We start from the raw sequence: 15,643 nt of genomic DNA, 5'->3' as shown, positions 1-15,643 counted from the left end.
GCATTTACTACACTGTAAAAAATTTCCCTGTAAAAAAACGGTAATCTACTGGCAGCTGTGGTTGCCAGCATTATACTGTAAAAATACAGTGTGCTACTGTTTTTGAAATTAACAGCAAAATGCCGTTTTGTCATCTACAGTATACAACTGTAATTTAGCAGCATATATCTGTTAAATTACATAAGCAAAATGACATTAGATATTAAGTCTTGTTTTATGCAAAATGCACTTTAAAAAATGAAAATTGTCTGCCAGTGGGGTAAGTAAAATATTCTTAAAACAAGAGTATTTCACTTACCCCACTGGCAAATAATTTGACTTATTTTAAGTAAACTGCACGTTATTTAGTTTTTTCCCCTGGAAACAAATGTCATTTTGCTGTTAAATGCATATTACTTTAAGAATTTTTGGATATTTTGACTAGAAACAAGACAAAAATATTAAGCCTGTCTAATTGTAATAGATGCCATTCTAATAGATGATGTTAGGCTATTCCAAAGTTTAGGGCCTGATATTGCAAAAGTTTTGTCCCCTTTATGTTTCAGTTTAGACCTATAAGGACAGAGAGCATCCAAGATCTTGATGGATTGTGAGGACATAGCATGTCAGAGAGATATCCGGGCGCTAAACCATTTAATGATTTAAAAACCAAAAAGTAAAATTTTAAATCTAATTTCAATTTAATGGGCAGCCAGTGCAAAACAGATAAGATAAAATAGGGGTGATACGTTCAAATTTACATGTTTTTAGCACAAAGAGTAACAAATTAAGTTGTGAAAAAAAGATCTCCAAATTATGTTAATCATACAAATCACTTTGTCTAAACATTACTACCTCAGTTTTACTCTCATTCAAGGTCCAAACATTTTGTGTTAGCCATAGTTTCAGTTCTTGTAAACAAGCTAGCAATGTCCTGCTGGAACATTTATCATTATGTTTTAATAGAAGGTAAAATTGGATGTTATGAAAAGATATTTAAGAAGGATGGAACCCAGAGGCAACATGTATAAAGAAAACACAGCAGGAGCAAGAATGAATCCTTGCAGAACACCACAAGAAAGATGAAAAATGAAGAATGTTGTCCAATACAAACAGAAAACATTTTATTGGTTAAATAAGAATTAGAATTTTATGACTATATCAAATGCTGAGCTGAGATCTAAAAGAACTAAAGCAACAGCATTCCCATTGTCCGTAGCCAAAAAGATGTTGTTTGCAACTTTCAGAAGTGCAGATTCAGCACTGTGTAATTTTCTGAACCCTGATTGGAAAGTTTCATACAGAGAATTAGACCTCAGGATATTTAAAAGAAATGAAGGATTAGAAGTCTATAATTACCGAAGACAGTGACGTCTAGATTAGGCTTCTTTAACAAAGGAGTAACTGAAGCATGTTTGTTTTAAACTCTTCTAGTGCTCAAACAGATATTAATAAAAGACAGAAGACCAGTCTTTACAGTGTCAACAATTCGCTTATGAAAACGAGAAGGAATAATGTCATAAGGACAGAAGGTAGACCTTAAATGTTAATTATTTCATGGTCTGTCTGAATACTGGACTCTGATTGGCTGGCAGGTATGCAGTAAAACCGTTTAATGCACGGGTAGTTCCAAGTCAGTTTAATCACCGCTCTGTATTAATGCACTGCTTTAACTGATGCACACTAACCAACACACATCCCTCGTGCACAAACACACACACTCTGATAGAGAGAGAGAGAGAGAGAGAGAGAGAGAGAGAGGAGATCACAGATTGCAATGTGCACACACATGGACCGTGTGTGTGCACATGGACCGTGGAGCTGTGGCAGACAGTGGAACCCTGGAGGGCCTGGGCTGTGGAGCAGTAACAGACAGTGAAACACTGGAGGGCCTGGGTCATGGATGAAGGATCCTTAGATCCTTACATGCAAATTATTGTGTTGTGTTTAAATTTTATGTTTGTTTTTAATTTAATTTATAATCATTTATTTACATAATCATTTAATAATCATTTTATAATCATTAATCATTCACATAATTCATATTTAATTATTTATTTGATTATTTAAGTATTTATCATTTATTCATTTACTCATATATTTTGTTTATTTATATTATTTATTTATATGTTTTTATATTTTATATTTCTTATTATTTTCCTTGCTTATGCATTTTCATTATTGTTCAGTTCCATGATTGCGGGGTTTCATGAATTGTTTGGCCTAAGAAATAGATAACGGGGATGTTTATGGAAATTCAAGGTTTATGGGATGTTGAATCCGTTTGATATATCATTGTTCTTTGAGCTGTACTCCTCAGACGAAGTCTGAACATTGAGACATACGCAACTAAAACTGTTCAATAAATTCTATTATACCCTTTTTACCATCATCACTTCGTCTCCTACTTCTGCTCATCTCTGGCTTCCATCGGTCAACTTCATAACTGACAGAAACCTGCTGTTATTGTGGGTTAGAGTCCCGCATCTGCTGTGGGTTAGAGTCCTGCATCTTTTGTTAGTGGGGTTGGGGTAACTACAGCTTGCTGACTAGTTGTCCTGTTACTGATATTTTCTGACGGGATCTGGTGTCCGGGGCTGGATCCTAATTGTCTGGCGTGGGGACCTGATCTAACATGGAGCAGTGGCAGACAATGGAACCTTGGAAGACCTGGGCCATGGAACTGTGGCAGGCAGTGGTACACTGGAGCAGAAATCCACCATGTTTGATTCGGAGGAGTCTAGAGCCATGGTGGAGCAGGGAGAGCAGGCAGCCATGGTGGGGCAGGCAGAGCAGGAAGCCATGGCGGGCAGTGAGTTCATGATAGGCCTCTTTGGCCGTGACATGATGGGCAGAGAGTTCATGATAGGCCTTCTTGGCTGTGACATGATGGGCAGAGAGTTCATAGGAGGACGCCACCACCTCCGCCCCCTCATGGTCAGGAGGTTCTGGGTGGACGCCACCTCCTTAGGAGGTTCTACAGAGCATGCCACCACCTTGGCCAAACTCTCTGGAGTGCAGTGTGTAGCCCACATGCTCAAAATGGCGATCGCCATGACAGGCAGCACAGTAGATAGTGGGATGCCTGCCGGTTTTGAGGGTGTGGACGCTGTGGACATGTGGCTTGGGAGCGTGGGCTCTGCATGGCCTGGCAGCGTGGGCTCTGCGTGGCTTGGGATGTCAGCTGATACGTGACAAGGCTCTGGGGGGTCAGCTGATACGTGACGAGGCTCTAGGGGGTCAGCTGAGATGTGACGAGGCTCTAGGAGGTCAGCTGAGACATGACAAGTCTCTGGAGGATCAGCTGAGACATGACGAGACTCTAGAGGATCAGCTGAAACGTGACGTGGCTTTAGAAGGTCAGAGGGGACCTGGCTCGTGAAGACCAGCTGTGACTTGACTTGGCTCATGAAGGGCAGCTGTGGCTTGACTTGACTCGGGAACAACAGCAGTAACTTGACTTGGCTCATGAAGATCTGCTGTAACTTGGCTTGGCTCACGAAGATCAACTGTGGCTTGGCTTGGCTCGGGGAAGACAGCAGCAACTTGACTTGGCTCATGAAGATCTGCTGTAACTTGACTTGGTTCATGGAAATCAGCTGTGGTTTGGTGTAACATAGACAACCCAGCTGTAACTCAACTTAACTCAGGAACAACAGCCGTAACGTGACTTGACTCAGGAACAACAGCTGTAACTTGGCTTGACTCATGGGGAACAGCTGTGATTTGGCTTGACTCATGGGGAACAGCTGTGACTTGGCTTGACTCATGGGGAACAGCTGTGACTTGGCTTGACTCATGGGAAACAGCTGTGTCTTGGCTTGACTCATGGAGAACAACAGCTGTGTCTTGGCTTGACTCATGGAGAACAACAGCTGTGTCTTGGAGAACAACAGCTGTGTCTTGGCTTGACTCATGGAGAACAGCTGTGACTTGGCTTGACTCAAGAACTACAGCTGTAACTTGACTTGATTCCGAAGTAATGGCTGTAACTTGACGTGGCTCAGGAATCACAGCTGTCACTTGACTTGGCACTGAAAGTGCAGCCCTGACTTGACTTGACACCGGAGAATCAGGCATCACTTGATTTGCCTTGGGTGTGGCAGACATGGGATGAGATTCCAATGAGATGATTTTGGAATGATGAGGCTCAGGCGTGGTAGCCATCTTGGCCGGGGACTCAGATGGGGCCATCTTGTGAACCGACTCTGGGATGGCGGCCATCTTGTGAACCGACTCTGGGATGGCGGCCATCTTGTGAACCGACTCTGGGATGGCGGCCATCTTGTGAACCGACTCTGGGAAGGCGGCCATCTTGTGATGCAGACTCTGGGAAGGCAGGCATGGCAGATGCAGGCCCTGGAGCGGCAGGCATGGCGTGAACAGGCCCTGGAGCGGCAGGCATGGCGTGAGCAGGCCTTGGAGCAGAAGACGTGACGTGATCAGGCCTTGGAGCAGAAGACGTGACGTGATCAGGCCTTGGAGCAGAAGACGTGACGTGAGCAGGCTGTGGTTTGGTGGGCTTGGCACAGGAAGGTTGTGGCTTGGTGGACATGACTTGAGCAGGCTTTGGCTTGGCAGGCTTGGCATGAGGGGGCTCTGGCATGATGGTGATAATACCGGACATGACATGTAAGCATTCTGGTGTGGCAGATACTGGGGGATGGCAAGGTTCGTCATTAGCAATCCCTACAGTAAATGCTGATCCAGCCAGCAACAAAGCATAATCAATATAACGAATCAGAGACCAGTGGCGGTGATGACTTGGCATCTTACTTGAAATATCCTTACATAAACCAAAGAAGAAGATGTCTTTGAGAAAGCTTTCTTTAAAGTCCACCAGGTGACAAAGTTCACAAAAGTCCATAATGTATTGCTCAATGGGCCAGTTACCTTGACGGAGCTGAACAAGGCGTGATGCTGGATCCATGGTGATTTTGTTCTGAAAGCCGCTGGATCTTTGGGACTCAGGGAAGCGTGTAAGATCCAGATGCGAGCTTTAATAAACACAGCGTAGTCAAGACAGGCAGGGTCGATATCCAAACAAAACAGTAACACATAGGCAAGACAAAAGACGAATCCAATAAACAGGCAGAAGGTCAAAATCCAAGAGAGAGCCGTCCAAAGTGACAAATGAACAAGGCTATGAAACTAGGCAAAAACTATGGCAATGAAACGAAACAAAACTATGGCAGAAAAACAAGGCAAAACAATGACAAGAAACAAAACCGTGGCAAAAACAAGGCAATGAAACAAGAGAAAACGCTTAGTAGGGTCCACACAGCAAAACAATATGTTGCAGGGCCTGTTTGGTTTAGGCCTCCTTAAATGCCCACCAAACAGGAAGTTACCAGAGAAGCAGCAGAGGGAGCAGCAACAGGCAGTCAATGGGTGAGGGCTCCCTCTGCTGGCGTGGCGTTACAGTGTCACACTGTTTTTTTCCCGTTGTCTAACAGTTAACTAAATTAAATATATGTCAGGTATTTATTCCTTGTATGTATATATGATTTTATAGCCTATATATGACATTATAATTTGATATAATATTTAGTATTTCTACATGTAAGTGGATAAAAATAAAATTTGCATAAAAATACAGAGTGGAATAAAGAAATATTTCTCTTTCTTGAAATTAGACTTTAGATGTTTTATGATCATGTTTTGTGTTCTTTGACATTTTAGACCTCAGTCCAATGACCCTTCAAACACTGATTTGTGCTTTAAGTTTGTACTTTAATATTGTACGTTTAAAAATGGATTCACAGCTAAACTGATCTGATCTGAGTCATTGTTCTCTACAGGCTGAGTAATTGTGGTGTCACAGATGAAGGTTGTGCTGCTCTGGCTTCAGCTCTGAAATCAAACCCCTCACACCTGACAGAATTGAGTCTGTCTGGGAATAAAATAGGAAATTCAGTGAAGCTGTTTTCAGAAGTACTACAGAATCCTTACTGTAAATTGCAGAAACTGGGGTAAGAACATATTTGCCTCTTACACATGAATCACATTGTAAAGTATATTTAAAGCCTCTTTCTGCTGCTGTGAGTTCAACTGACTATGCTGTAACACAAGCTACTCTTTACAAATTAACACTTAATGATTATTTACAAGTGATTCCATTACTGATTACAAATTACTTGATGAAAATTGTAGTTGTAGATAGTAAAAATCTATCTGAATCATGTCTGTGGTCCTCTGTCTATTCGCCACCAGAGGTCGCCTTCCGATTACACTGACTCTCACACCACACGGACTGTTACACATCACCCTGGACTACATTTCCCACGTTCCATTGCAACGATTACGCACATACCTGCAGTCAGTCACACACACTATAAATACGAGGCCCCAACCATCATTCAGAGCTGAGTATTGTTTGCATGTATCACTGCATTAGCAGCACTCTGTAACACTGTTAAATTATACATAATATATTATGACACATATCATCTGTCTTAAAAGAAAGATTTTTGTGATGCTTTTATTAGGAACATGCCGTAGCTGTTTTTCTTTATTTGGATTTGTCAACTTACACAATGAACCAGAGTTGTTTATGGATGGAGCCCTCATTAAAGTTGTAAAAGAGACCAGGTTTCCTGGTATCAACTTTTTTACAACAAACTATCTTTTATTCTTCACATTCAGTTACTTCAGTTACTTAAAAGAAATGTTTTTAAACCATGAATGTTAAATATATATATATCTAAAACCAAATAGGGAGCAGACAGTTCAGCTCTTGTGAAATTTTACAGAATTCTGATCCACTTAAAGCTGGATTGTCATTTACGGATCAGCCAGGAAATAATATGTATGACGTTTGGATACTGTAAAACACCAAGGTAAATGATTGGCTTTAGGATAGTGTTACGATTGGTGCTGATTACATCAGAAAAAAAACAAGCTGTTTCATGAAGACTCCACTGTTAGTAGTGCATGGTACGGAAAAGAATTTAACATGGTTGGGAAAGTGCTTTTAAAAGACCTCCAGGATAAAGTTGCAGAAAGGCACAGGAGAACGCTACAAACACTGTTCAGAGCATCATTAAGAAATGGAAAGCGTATGGCATCACCAGACTGTCAGGCTGTCTGTCCAGGACACTGATAAGGAAGCTACCAGGAGGCCGAGATATTACTGGGTAACTTTGAAGGACTTAGACGGCAAGGACTGCAAACACAGCACACCAGCCAAAACACACCATACCTACTGTGAAGCGTAGTGGTGGCAGCATCATGCTGTGGAGATGTTTCTCTTCAGCTGGGACTGGGTGATTGGTCAGGATTGAAGGGAAAATGGATGATGCTAAGTACATCCCAATTCTTGAGGAAAACCTGCGTCCCTCTGCTAGACAGTGAAGATCAGCAGGTAATTCACCATCCAACACGACAATGACCCTTAACATACTGCCGAAACAACAATGAAACGGCTTAGGGGTTAAGCCAAGTCAGAGCCCTGACTTAAATCCAATCAAAAATCTCAATGGATTTGAAGAGAGCAGTCCATTGCTGCTTACCACAGAATTTGACTGAACTTGAGCAATTCTGCAAGGAAGAATCCCCAATCAAGGTCTGCAAATCTAGTACAGTGTAGCAGATTAGCTCAAAAGGGAAAATATTTATGATTAATTATAACTGGTTATAATTAATTATGAATATGTTGATCAGATCTCAGAATTAACAGTAGCAGAATTAACATTACAATTATTTGATCTGTTCGACCACCGAGAAGACAGTATAATCATTTATCAATTCTAGGAAAGGTTATTTCCTGGCCAAGAAAGAATAACTTTCCTACTTTAGTCAGTACTAGCAGTAACTTAACTTGTAGTAAAATGTAGCATCTAGCAAGATCAAACATTCAGGGACTTCAAGTTGTGAGCAGCATACAGAGACAATCAATTGTGAATATATGGAATTTAATAAATGGATCTTCAGCTAACATACAACTAAACTAAGCAAAACACGTGTATATATACGTGTATATATACATAAGAAAGTGAGAAAAGAGAGACAAAGAAAACAAAGAATGGCAGTATTTAGCATCAACTAACCAGTGACCTCATGAGAATCATCAAAGAATTAAAATCACCTTAAAAAGGGGATCAACTTAAAACACGCATCTAAATAGTTGTAAAGGTTACTAGCATTGGCTTTGTTGCTGAAAAAGAGTCCTGATGCGGTAGACAATGGAAGTTCTCGATGAATTCTTTAAGGCGTGTTGGAGGTTTTCTCTAGTTCTTCTGAATATAGGAAAATCCATAACGAGTCAACAAAGTTACCTGAAGATAAAAATTAACTCAAAGGTGATGAGTCTTGGATAGTGTCTCGAAGAGTTTGAGCCCTGATTGGTTTGAGTTAGGGTATTTTGATTTCCCTACCACACCCACCTTTGGGTGAATTGGCCAATACAAAGCTTGAATTTTTGAGCGGGAAAACTTATCTTTGTTTCCATTTATGGCCCATTTGCATGTTTATTGTTGTAATGACTGATCAGAAGCCTGAGGATCCATTTGCAGCTTTTATTAAGAGAAAACGTGGTCAGACAGGCAGGGGTCAGAAAACAGCGACGGGGACAGCAGAGAGAAAACACAGAATAGTCACAGGAAGGCGAAGTGTCGGGGCTGGTGGCTGGCAGAGCAATATAAAGTCCAAAGCAATAGAGTCCAAAGGGCAGGCGGCAGAGAATCAAAAAACGAGAAAACAATCCTAGGTCGAACACAGATAATCCAATACAGGGAAAAACGCTCAGAAATGCAGCCGGGGCAATACAAGACTTGGCAAAGTGAAAGAGTCCAGAAGCAGTATAAATAGGGGAGGAGATGAGGAACACCTGGAAGGGCAATCAGACCCAGGTACGGGGAACATGGGAAATGGAGTCCAAAAACAGTCAATATTCGGGAGAGGGTGCCCTCCGGTGGCGATCGGAGGGAGCCACAGAAGCCTGACTCATGACAATTGTGGCCTGGGGGACTGATGCAGTTTTACCCAAAATATAGTACAAACAGTATGATGCATTTTCTAATCACATGGTGTACACCATTGTTTAGGAAATAAAGAGCAGATCATTTTGATACCAAGAATGAAACATCTAGAAGATATTAAACCAGAGATACATTCATACATTGAAAATAAGCATTTAGAGGTTAACTAGTACAAATAACGAGGGGTAACCGGACTAATATAGTATACATACAAGCAACACATGCATATACCAAATTTCTAAGTAAAGAAAATGTGCGTTATGTGTATTGTGACGTGGGGATAGTCTGCCGGCCACCAAGGATTTTGGTGCCTGCTACTAAGGTGGTTGACTTCTCCGTGGAATGCCTTTGAAGTCCAATGGGGAGACAAGAGTTTATCTGTTAGCATCTTTGTGATAGTGAGGAGGGAACCATAGACCATTAAACACCCCTATAAAAGTAAAAACGTGAGGCCATGCAAATGTCAAAAGGCTAAAAGGGTCCCTACAACATAAAGCCTAAACGATCATCGATGGTCCTAAGCAGACGCTACAACAGACATATCCAAAAAGACTGATAGCTGTAATTAAAGCAAAAGGTGGCTCTATGAAGTATTAAATCAAGGGGCTGATGACTTTTCCAACCCTGTTATTCTAGTTTTTTGTTTCTTATTAATTTGCAGAACTGTGTTTTTTCCTTCATTGGTTTGATGTTGTAAGACCGAAATTGTAAATAAAGCTGGAAATGTTATTTGGAATGGGATTTGATTTCAGACTACATGACAAATAAAGTAACTATTTCAAAGGGGTATAATGATTTTCTATAGGCACTGTATTTATAACATATATCAGTGGTTTTCAGAGTTTTCAGGCACAATATGTAAGTTTTTGCCGCTAAAGGGTGCATATTTAAAACAAACAACAAAACAAAGGTGTAGTTTGAGGATGCTGTGAATAAGTATGGAATCATGGGAGTTGTCTTCATGCCCACAGCTGATGCCATTCATCGGAATTTGGGCAGAAATCATGTCCATGGGTGAGCTAATGTAATGAAGACTTATTAAGGTCACTGTAGTATAAAGTAGGGCGTGGCTGAAAATCGTGGAAGTAAAACAAGGACGCTGGAGCGATTGGTAATGAAGGATAAGCGCTACTGTTTTGTTCACTATAGCTCGCTGACTGAATTCTCTGGTGAATAATAATATTTCAAATAAAAATGACAAAAATAGATAAATAAAACATAAGCCTATATCAGTTGTCACTTGTCTCAAACGCAGAACAGGCCCTTCATCAGCCACAGACTTTAATATGTTTGCATTATGAGAGAGTTGTGAAGTAGAATTATCAACAGGCAATTTTGCCTTTACAAATGCAATTCATGTATTCCATACTCCTGAATCAAAGTCACATAAACAGTTGAAGCTGTCACATAAACACCTGGAGCAGAGTAAACAACTAATTCTCAAATCTAGGACCAGTGATTGGTCACATGAAAATGGGCAGAGACTGTCTTTGGAATAGTTTTAATAGAAAAACACACAGTTTATCTTTAAGCATATTTAAAACACATAGACTGGTAAACAACATATAAAGCTTGATTTTCACCACAGGAGCATTTAAATACTGTCGTATGTTTCCAGTCCAATGATTTATTAAACATATTGATTTGTGCTTTAACGTTGTACTTTATCTTTAATAATAGATTCACAGTTAAAGTGAAGAGTCTCATTGTTCTCTACAGATTGAAATATTGTGGTGTCACAGATGAAGGTTGTGCTGCCCTGGCTTTAGCTCTGAGATCAAACCCCTCACACCTGAGAGAACTGGATCTGTCTGACAGTAAACTAGAAGATTCAGTGAAGCTGCTTTTTCAAGTACTACAGAATCCTAACTGTAAACTGGAGAAACTGTGGTAAGAGCATATATGACACAGTGAATAGTGTCATCAAATGAGATAGATTTTTGCTTAACATACAGAAATAGTGCATATAAGAAATAATATTTATGAATTTTGTATGATAATATTTTATATTCTGTGACATTTTAGATCTCCAATAGTCCAATGATTTCTCACACATACTGATTTGTGCTAAAGTTTCTACTTTATCTTTAATAATGGATTCACTGCTAAAGTGATCAGTTATGAAGGAGTAAAGAGTCTGTCATTGTTTTCTACAGGTTGAGTAATTGTGGTGTCACAGATGAAGGTTGTTCTACTCTGGCTTCAGCTCTGGGATCAAACCCCTCACACCTGATGGAACTGGATTTGTCTGAGAATCAACTAGGAGATTATGGTGTGACCCTTTTCTCTGCTGTACTGGAGGATCCTCACTGTAAACTGCAGAAACTGTGGTACGATCTCTGATAGTTGAACATGTCTTTGCCCACTTTGTGCTAAACATCCTTTAATCTCAGTTCTAAAAAGTAAAATCAGCAATGTTCAGTAAACACACTAAATCTCAGCAGAAATTATGAAGTTCATTTCATTCATCACCTCAGATGACCTGCTGCTCCTGTTTTTGACCCATTAAACATTTACTGGAGCTTTGCTTCCTGGCAGTTTCATTAATAATGAACTTTCAGATAACTTGTAAAATAGTTAAAAATGGAACGCTTCTTTGACTTACTGCAGAAGATTAATATCCCACAGGTTTAGAGTTGGACAGGAAAGAGTCTGAATGTGTTTAGTTTTAACAAAGTACTACACTGATCAATGAATGAATTAACCTCCTGGGGTCTGAGGGGGTTTTGACATGCCCTGACACTTGTGCTTTTTTCAGTTTCTTATAAACATCAATGGCTACAGTCTGATTGCACTATATCCAGCACAAATTAGGCTACAATAATATGTGAGCAGCATGTATGTACAAATTTGTATTTTTGAGAAAACTACATTTATGCATGGTTAGTAAAAAATGCTTTTAAAAAATCAAATTTTTTTAAGTCACTGAAATAAGACCAAAAAACATACAGAAGAACGTCTGGTTTCCTGAAGGAGGGAAACCAATGCCCATTGGCATGTATCGGCTCTGTGGCGATGAGATGTGAAGTCTCCATTCCCTTCTTCAGGGAACGAGGGCTACATACATAACGTAGGTGCAAACGGGACAGAGCAGACCAAGGTGTGGGTCTGCCTCCTCCGAGGGCAGCGCTTGTAGGATTACCACCTGATCACTGAAGGGCGTAGTGGGAACCCTGGGCATGTAACCGGGCCGGAGTGTCAGGATAACATGAGAATTAGCCGACCGGAATTCCAGGCAAAATTCGTTGACCAAAAATGCCTTAATGGAGGCCAGTGCAATCAGGAGCGCTCTTTAGTGACAGGAATTTGTGCTCCACCGTCTGCAGAGGCTCAAAGGGTCCTCCCCGTGAGGCCATTAAGACCAAGGGGAGATCCCAAGAGGGTACTAGGTGAGGGCGGGAAGGATTCTAGCCTTCTAGCCCCCCTGAGGAACCTGATGATTAGGTCGTGCTTCCCCAAGGATTTACCATCCACTGCATCATGATGGGCAGTGATACCAGCAACATACACTTTCAGGGTGGAGGGCGACAGCCTTTGCTCCAACCCTTCCTGCAGAAAAGAAACACAACCCCGACCGGGCATCTCAAGGGGTTCCTCTCGGTGACTAGAATACCAATCAACAAATAGGTTCCACTTCAAAGCGTAGGTGTGCCTTGTAGAGGGCGCTCTAGCTGAAGTGATGGTGTTGACTACCACTGGGGGTAGACCACCTATATCTGGACACAGGTGCCATAGGGTAGCATAGGGTAGAAAGCAGGTCCTTCCTCAGAAAAATCTACAAGGGAGGGGCTGTCGCAAGGAGCATCAATTCTGGAAACCAGGTCTGGTTGGCCAGTACAGCGCAATTAATAAGACTTGCTCCTCATCCTCCCTGACCTTGCACAGTGTTTGTTCGAGAAGGCTCACTGGGGAAAAAGCATATTTGCGAAGGCCCCGAGGCCAGCTGTGTGCCAGTGCATCCATGTCGAGGGTCCCCTCAGTCAGGGAATAAAACAACTGGAAATGGGACTTGTCCAGAGATGCGATCAGGTCTACCTGTGTCTCCCCAAAGCATCTCCAAATTAGACGGACTGTCTCGGGATGGAGTTGCCATTCCCCCGGAAGTGCAGGCTGTCATGAGAGCTTGTTGGCTGCATAATTTACCTTGCCAGATGTGAACAGCACAAAGTGACCTCAGATGCTTATGACTCCAAAGGAGGAGATGGCGGGCGAGTTGCGACATGCGACGGGAGTGTAGACCTCCCTGATGGTTGATGTACACAACAGCCACAGTCTTGTACTCATATGCTCATCCATCAAACGTGAAACGGAGGACCGGCCTGTGCAGAGGCTAATTGAGACATGAAAGTACGTGTCCTTTAGGTCGAAGACTTGCTGTAACCCACCGCCTTTTTAGGGTACAATGAAGTATGGGGTGCACAGCCCTGACTTTATGTCGGCTGGAGGGACTGGCTCCTTCGGCAGTAGGACAGTGATCTCTGCCCGCAAGACAGGAGCATCCTTGTCCAGCACGGAGATGAACCAGCAAGACAGTCTTGGGAGCGCTAGTCAGGCCCCCAGGGACCGTGCAAGCAGGAACAAAGGAACCACAGGTGTACCCGCAGTGGGGCAGCATAGTGGAGCAGAGGGACCCGACCTGGAAGGCACAGCTTCCCGCACTTACCTGGCTCCACGAACGGGCAGGGGGCACATAAGAAGTCATAGCATCCTTGAGCCGGGCCCTGCTGCCCGCTGGCAACAGAAGAGGGAGATGAGAGTGGCAAGGTGAGGTGCCATCTTGGGGACCCAGAGATGGAGGAAACTGCTGTTTTGTTGAAGTTTTGGATAGGGGAGTGAATTTCAAGGGGGGACAGCGCTTCAGTTCCAACTGGTTAGATTTATTTAGAAATTAAAGTGATTTCTCTATTTTATCCATTCAAAAGACTACGAAAGCGATCCCAGTTCTGCACATAAACGTATAGCGCAATTTAGACTAAAAACATAACATAATATTTGTCTATTTTTCACAATGGCGTTTTTTGCCATAATACCTGCAGACTGCAGCTAATTGGAATGCTTCTCTATCGTCCTGGTCTTCACAGCACAGATCGTGAAAGCAGACTGCAGGTTTTTGTTTAATTTTTTTGTAAAGACGATGTAAATAATAGATTCAGTATGCAGTGTAAAGAGCTTAATTAATAAATTGCACGTTTGTGAGATCGCAATGAACTAAGACAAGTGACAGTTTTTAATTATTACAAAGGGAGTTTGCAAAAGTGAAACTGAATTTATGCAACAGTTTTATACATTTCTGATTTTATACAAAAGGTAATATTAAGTGACTTATATTTTAGGAACAACGTTGTCTGATTGTCCTCTATTTTGTCAACACAGATAGTTCCAAACAAAGTCACAGCTGAGCCGCTGCACATCTATAGTTGACACAGCGCTGTTTCGTTTATGAATGAATCTACGTTTTTGAATCGATTGAATTAATTATTCCATCACAAATACTTTGACTTACTGCCACCTACTGGCAGATTCAGTTTCATTTTTAAAGTATAAATTGAGTCATTTAAATAGTTTAATATTTCTATATTCAAAACTTTATATTTAAAACAATTATCTCATAACACTGTTATTATGAAATGCATTAATGCCACTTCTGAATCTTGTCAAAAAATCTGTAAATATTCCTTAATGCCACATTTGTGCTCCCCTGTGCCATGCAAAGGTGAATTGTTGCTGCTGATTTAATTTGACAGGTAACTTATTGTTTCTGATTGTATCTATTGTATATATATATATATTACATTTTTATTGTCAAAAAAGATGTCATACATTTAATAAAGTTAGAAAAATGGCATTACAAAGGTAAAAAAAACCATCAAGGAGTCAAATATCGCTTTATAATGGGAAGGTTCATTTCTGTCATTTGTCATGTGATCATAAGGCGTTCCTAATTTTTTTTTTTTTTTTTTTTTTTTTTCCAGTAGGAGCACACAACATACAACAAATCTTTAATTTGGCCATAATTGCAGGTGTCTGTCTTAATACCCAAGAAGGTTTAGAGAAAATATGAAATAAGTTTGGTGTTATTATAGATTATAAAGGGTTTTATAATTAAATACAACCCTTGCGTGTGGATCTTCCGGAGTGTGCATTTCCAGGGATGGTGGAAGAGGAGTTGGTGCTACATGTTTAGCCTGTTGCTAATGGGCATTTCGCTTTGCCGGTGGATGTCTCTAGGATTGAACTGAAGTATCGCACCATACTCCCAAAGTCAGTGACTTGGAGCTGGAAAAGAAAAGAAAGGAGCCAAGATAGGCTTATGCCGCCAATGTTCCCGAATCACTCTTAGCCACCTGTGCTGCCAGCTTGGTCAGCGGTCACTCTATCCACGTCACACATACACTCATTGCACTCATATCTGCATATTTAAAAATGCTGTCTTTTGTTTTGATTTGAATTGTTTTGTTTTGTTTCGTTCCGTTATTTCTCTAAGTTTTGAAGTGGAATTGTGGTGCTTAGAGATCAACTTATATGATATTAATGTTAACTTGCCTCATTAAAAACAAAGAAAGTTGCATATAACTTTTCCTGTTGCGTTGCATTTGTTGATTAAGTTAATGTTATCTCTTTTGTATGTAGCGAATGGCTTTTTGTTTATCTGTTGTGCTATCCAGGATGAATGAAATTGATATAAA

At 41.0% G+C, this 15,643-nt stretch overlaps 1 protein-coding gene across 8 annotated transcripts in view; it reads left to right on the top strand.

The window, feature by feature from the left end:
• LOC127160621 (NACHT, LRR and PYD domains-containing protein 3) overlaps nucleotides 1–15,643 on the top strand; it is a 47,860-nt gene that overhangs the window by 23,029 nt on the left and 9,188 nt on the right. For 5 of the 8 annotated variants that reach the window (XM_051103277.1, XM_051103278.1, XM_051103281.1 and 2 more), the window contains 3 exons: nucleotides 5,781–5,951; nucleotides 10,677–10,847; nucleotides 11,114–11,287. In XM_051103277.1, coding sequence (XP_050959234.1) covers nucleotides 5,781–5,951; nucleotides 10,677–10,847; nucleotides 11,114–11,287 — 516 coding nt within the window. Of the gene's footprint in view, nucleotides 1–5,780; nucleotides 5,952–6,192; nucleotides 9,835–10,676; nucleotides 10,848–11,113; nucleotides 11,288–15,643 lie in introns of those variants that run through there. The other 3 variants (XR_007826804.1, XM_051103283.1, XM_051103282.1) reach the window with 3 other exon arrangements.

Source organism: Labeo rohita, unplaced genomic scaffold (genome assembly GCF_022985175.1).
Source record: "Labeo rohita strain BAU-BD-2019 unplaced genomic scaffold, IGBB_LRoh.1.0 scaffold_404, whole genome shotgun sequence".
In the NCBI taxonomy this organism is placed as follows: Eukaryota; Metazoa; Chordata; class Actinopteri; order Cypriniformes; family Cyprinidae; genus Labeo; species Labeo rohita.
Note: the sequence above shows the minus strand (reverse complement) of the source record. Positions and strands in the feature narration are given on the sequence as shown.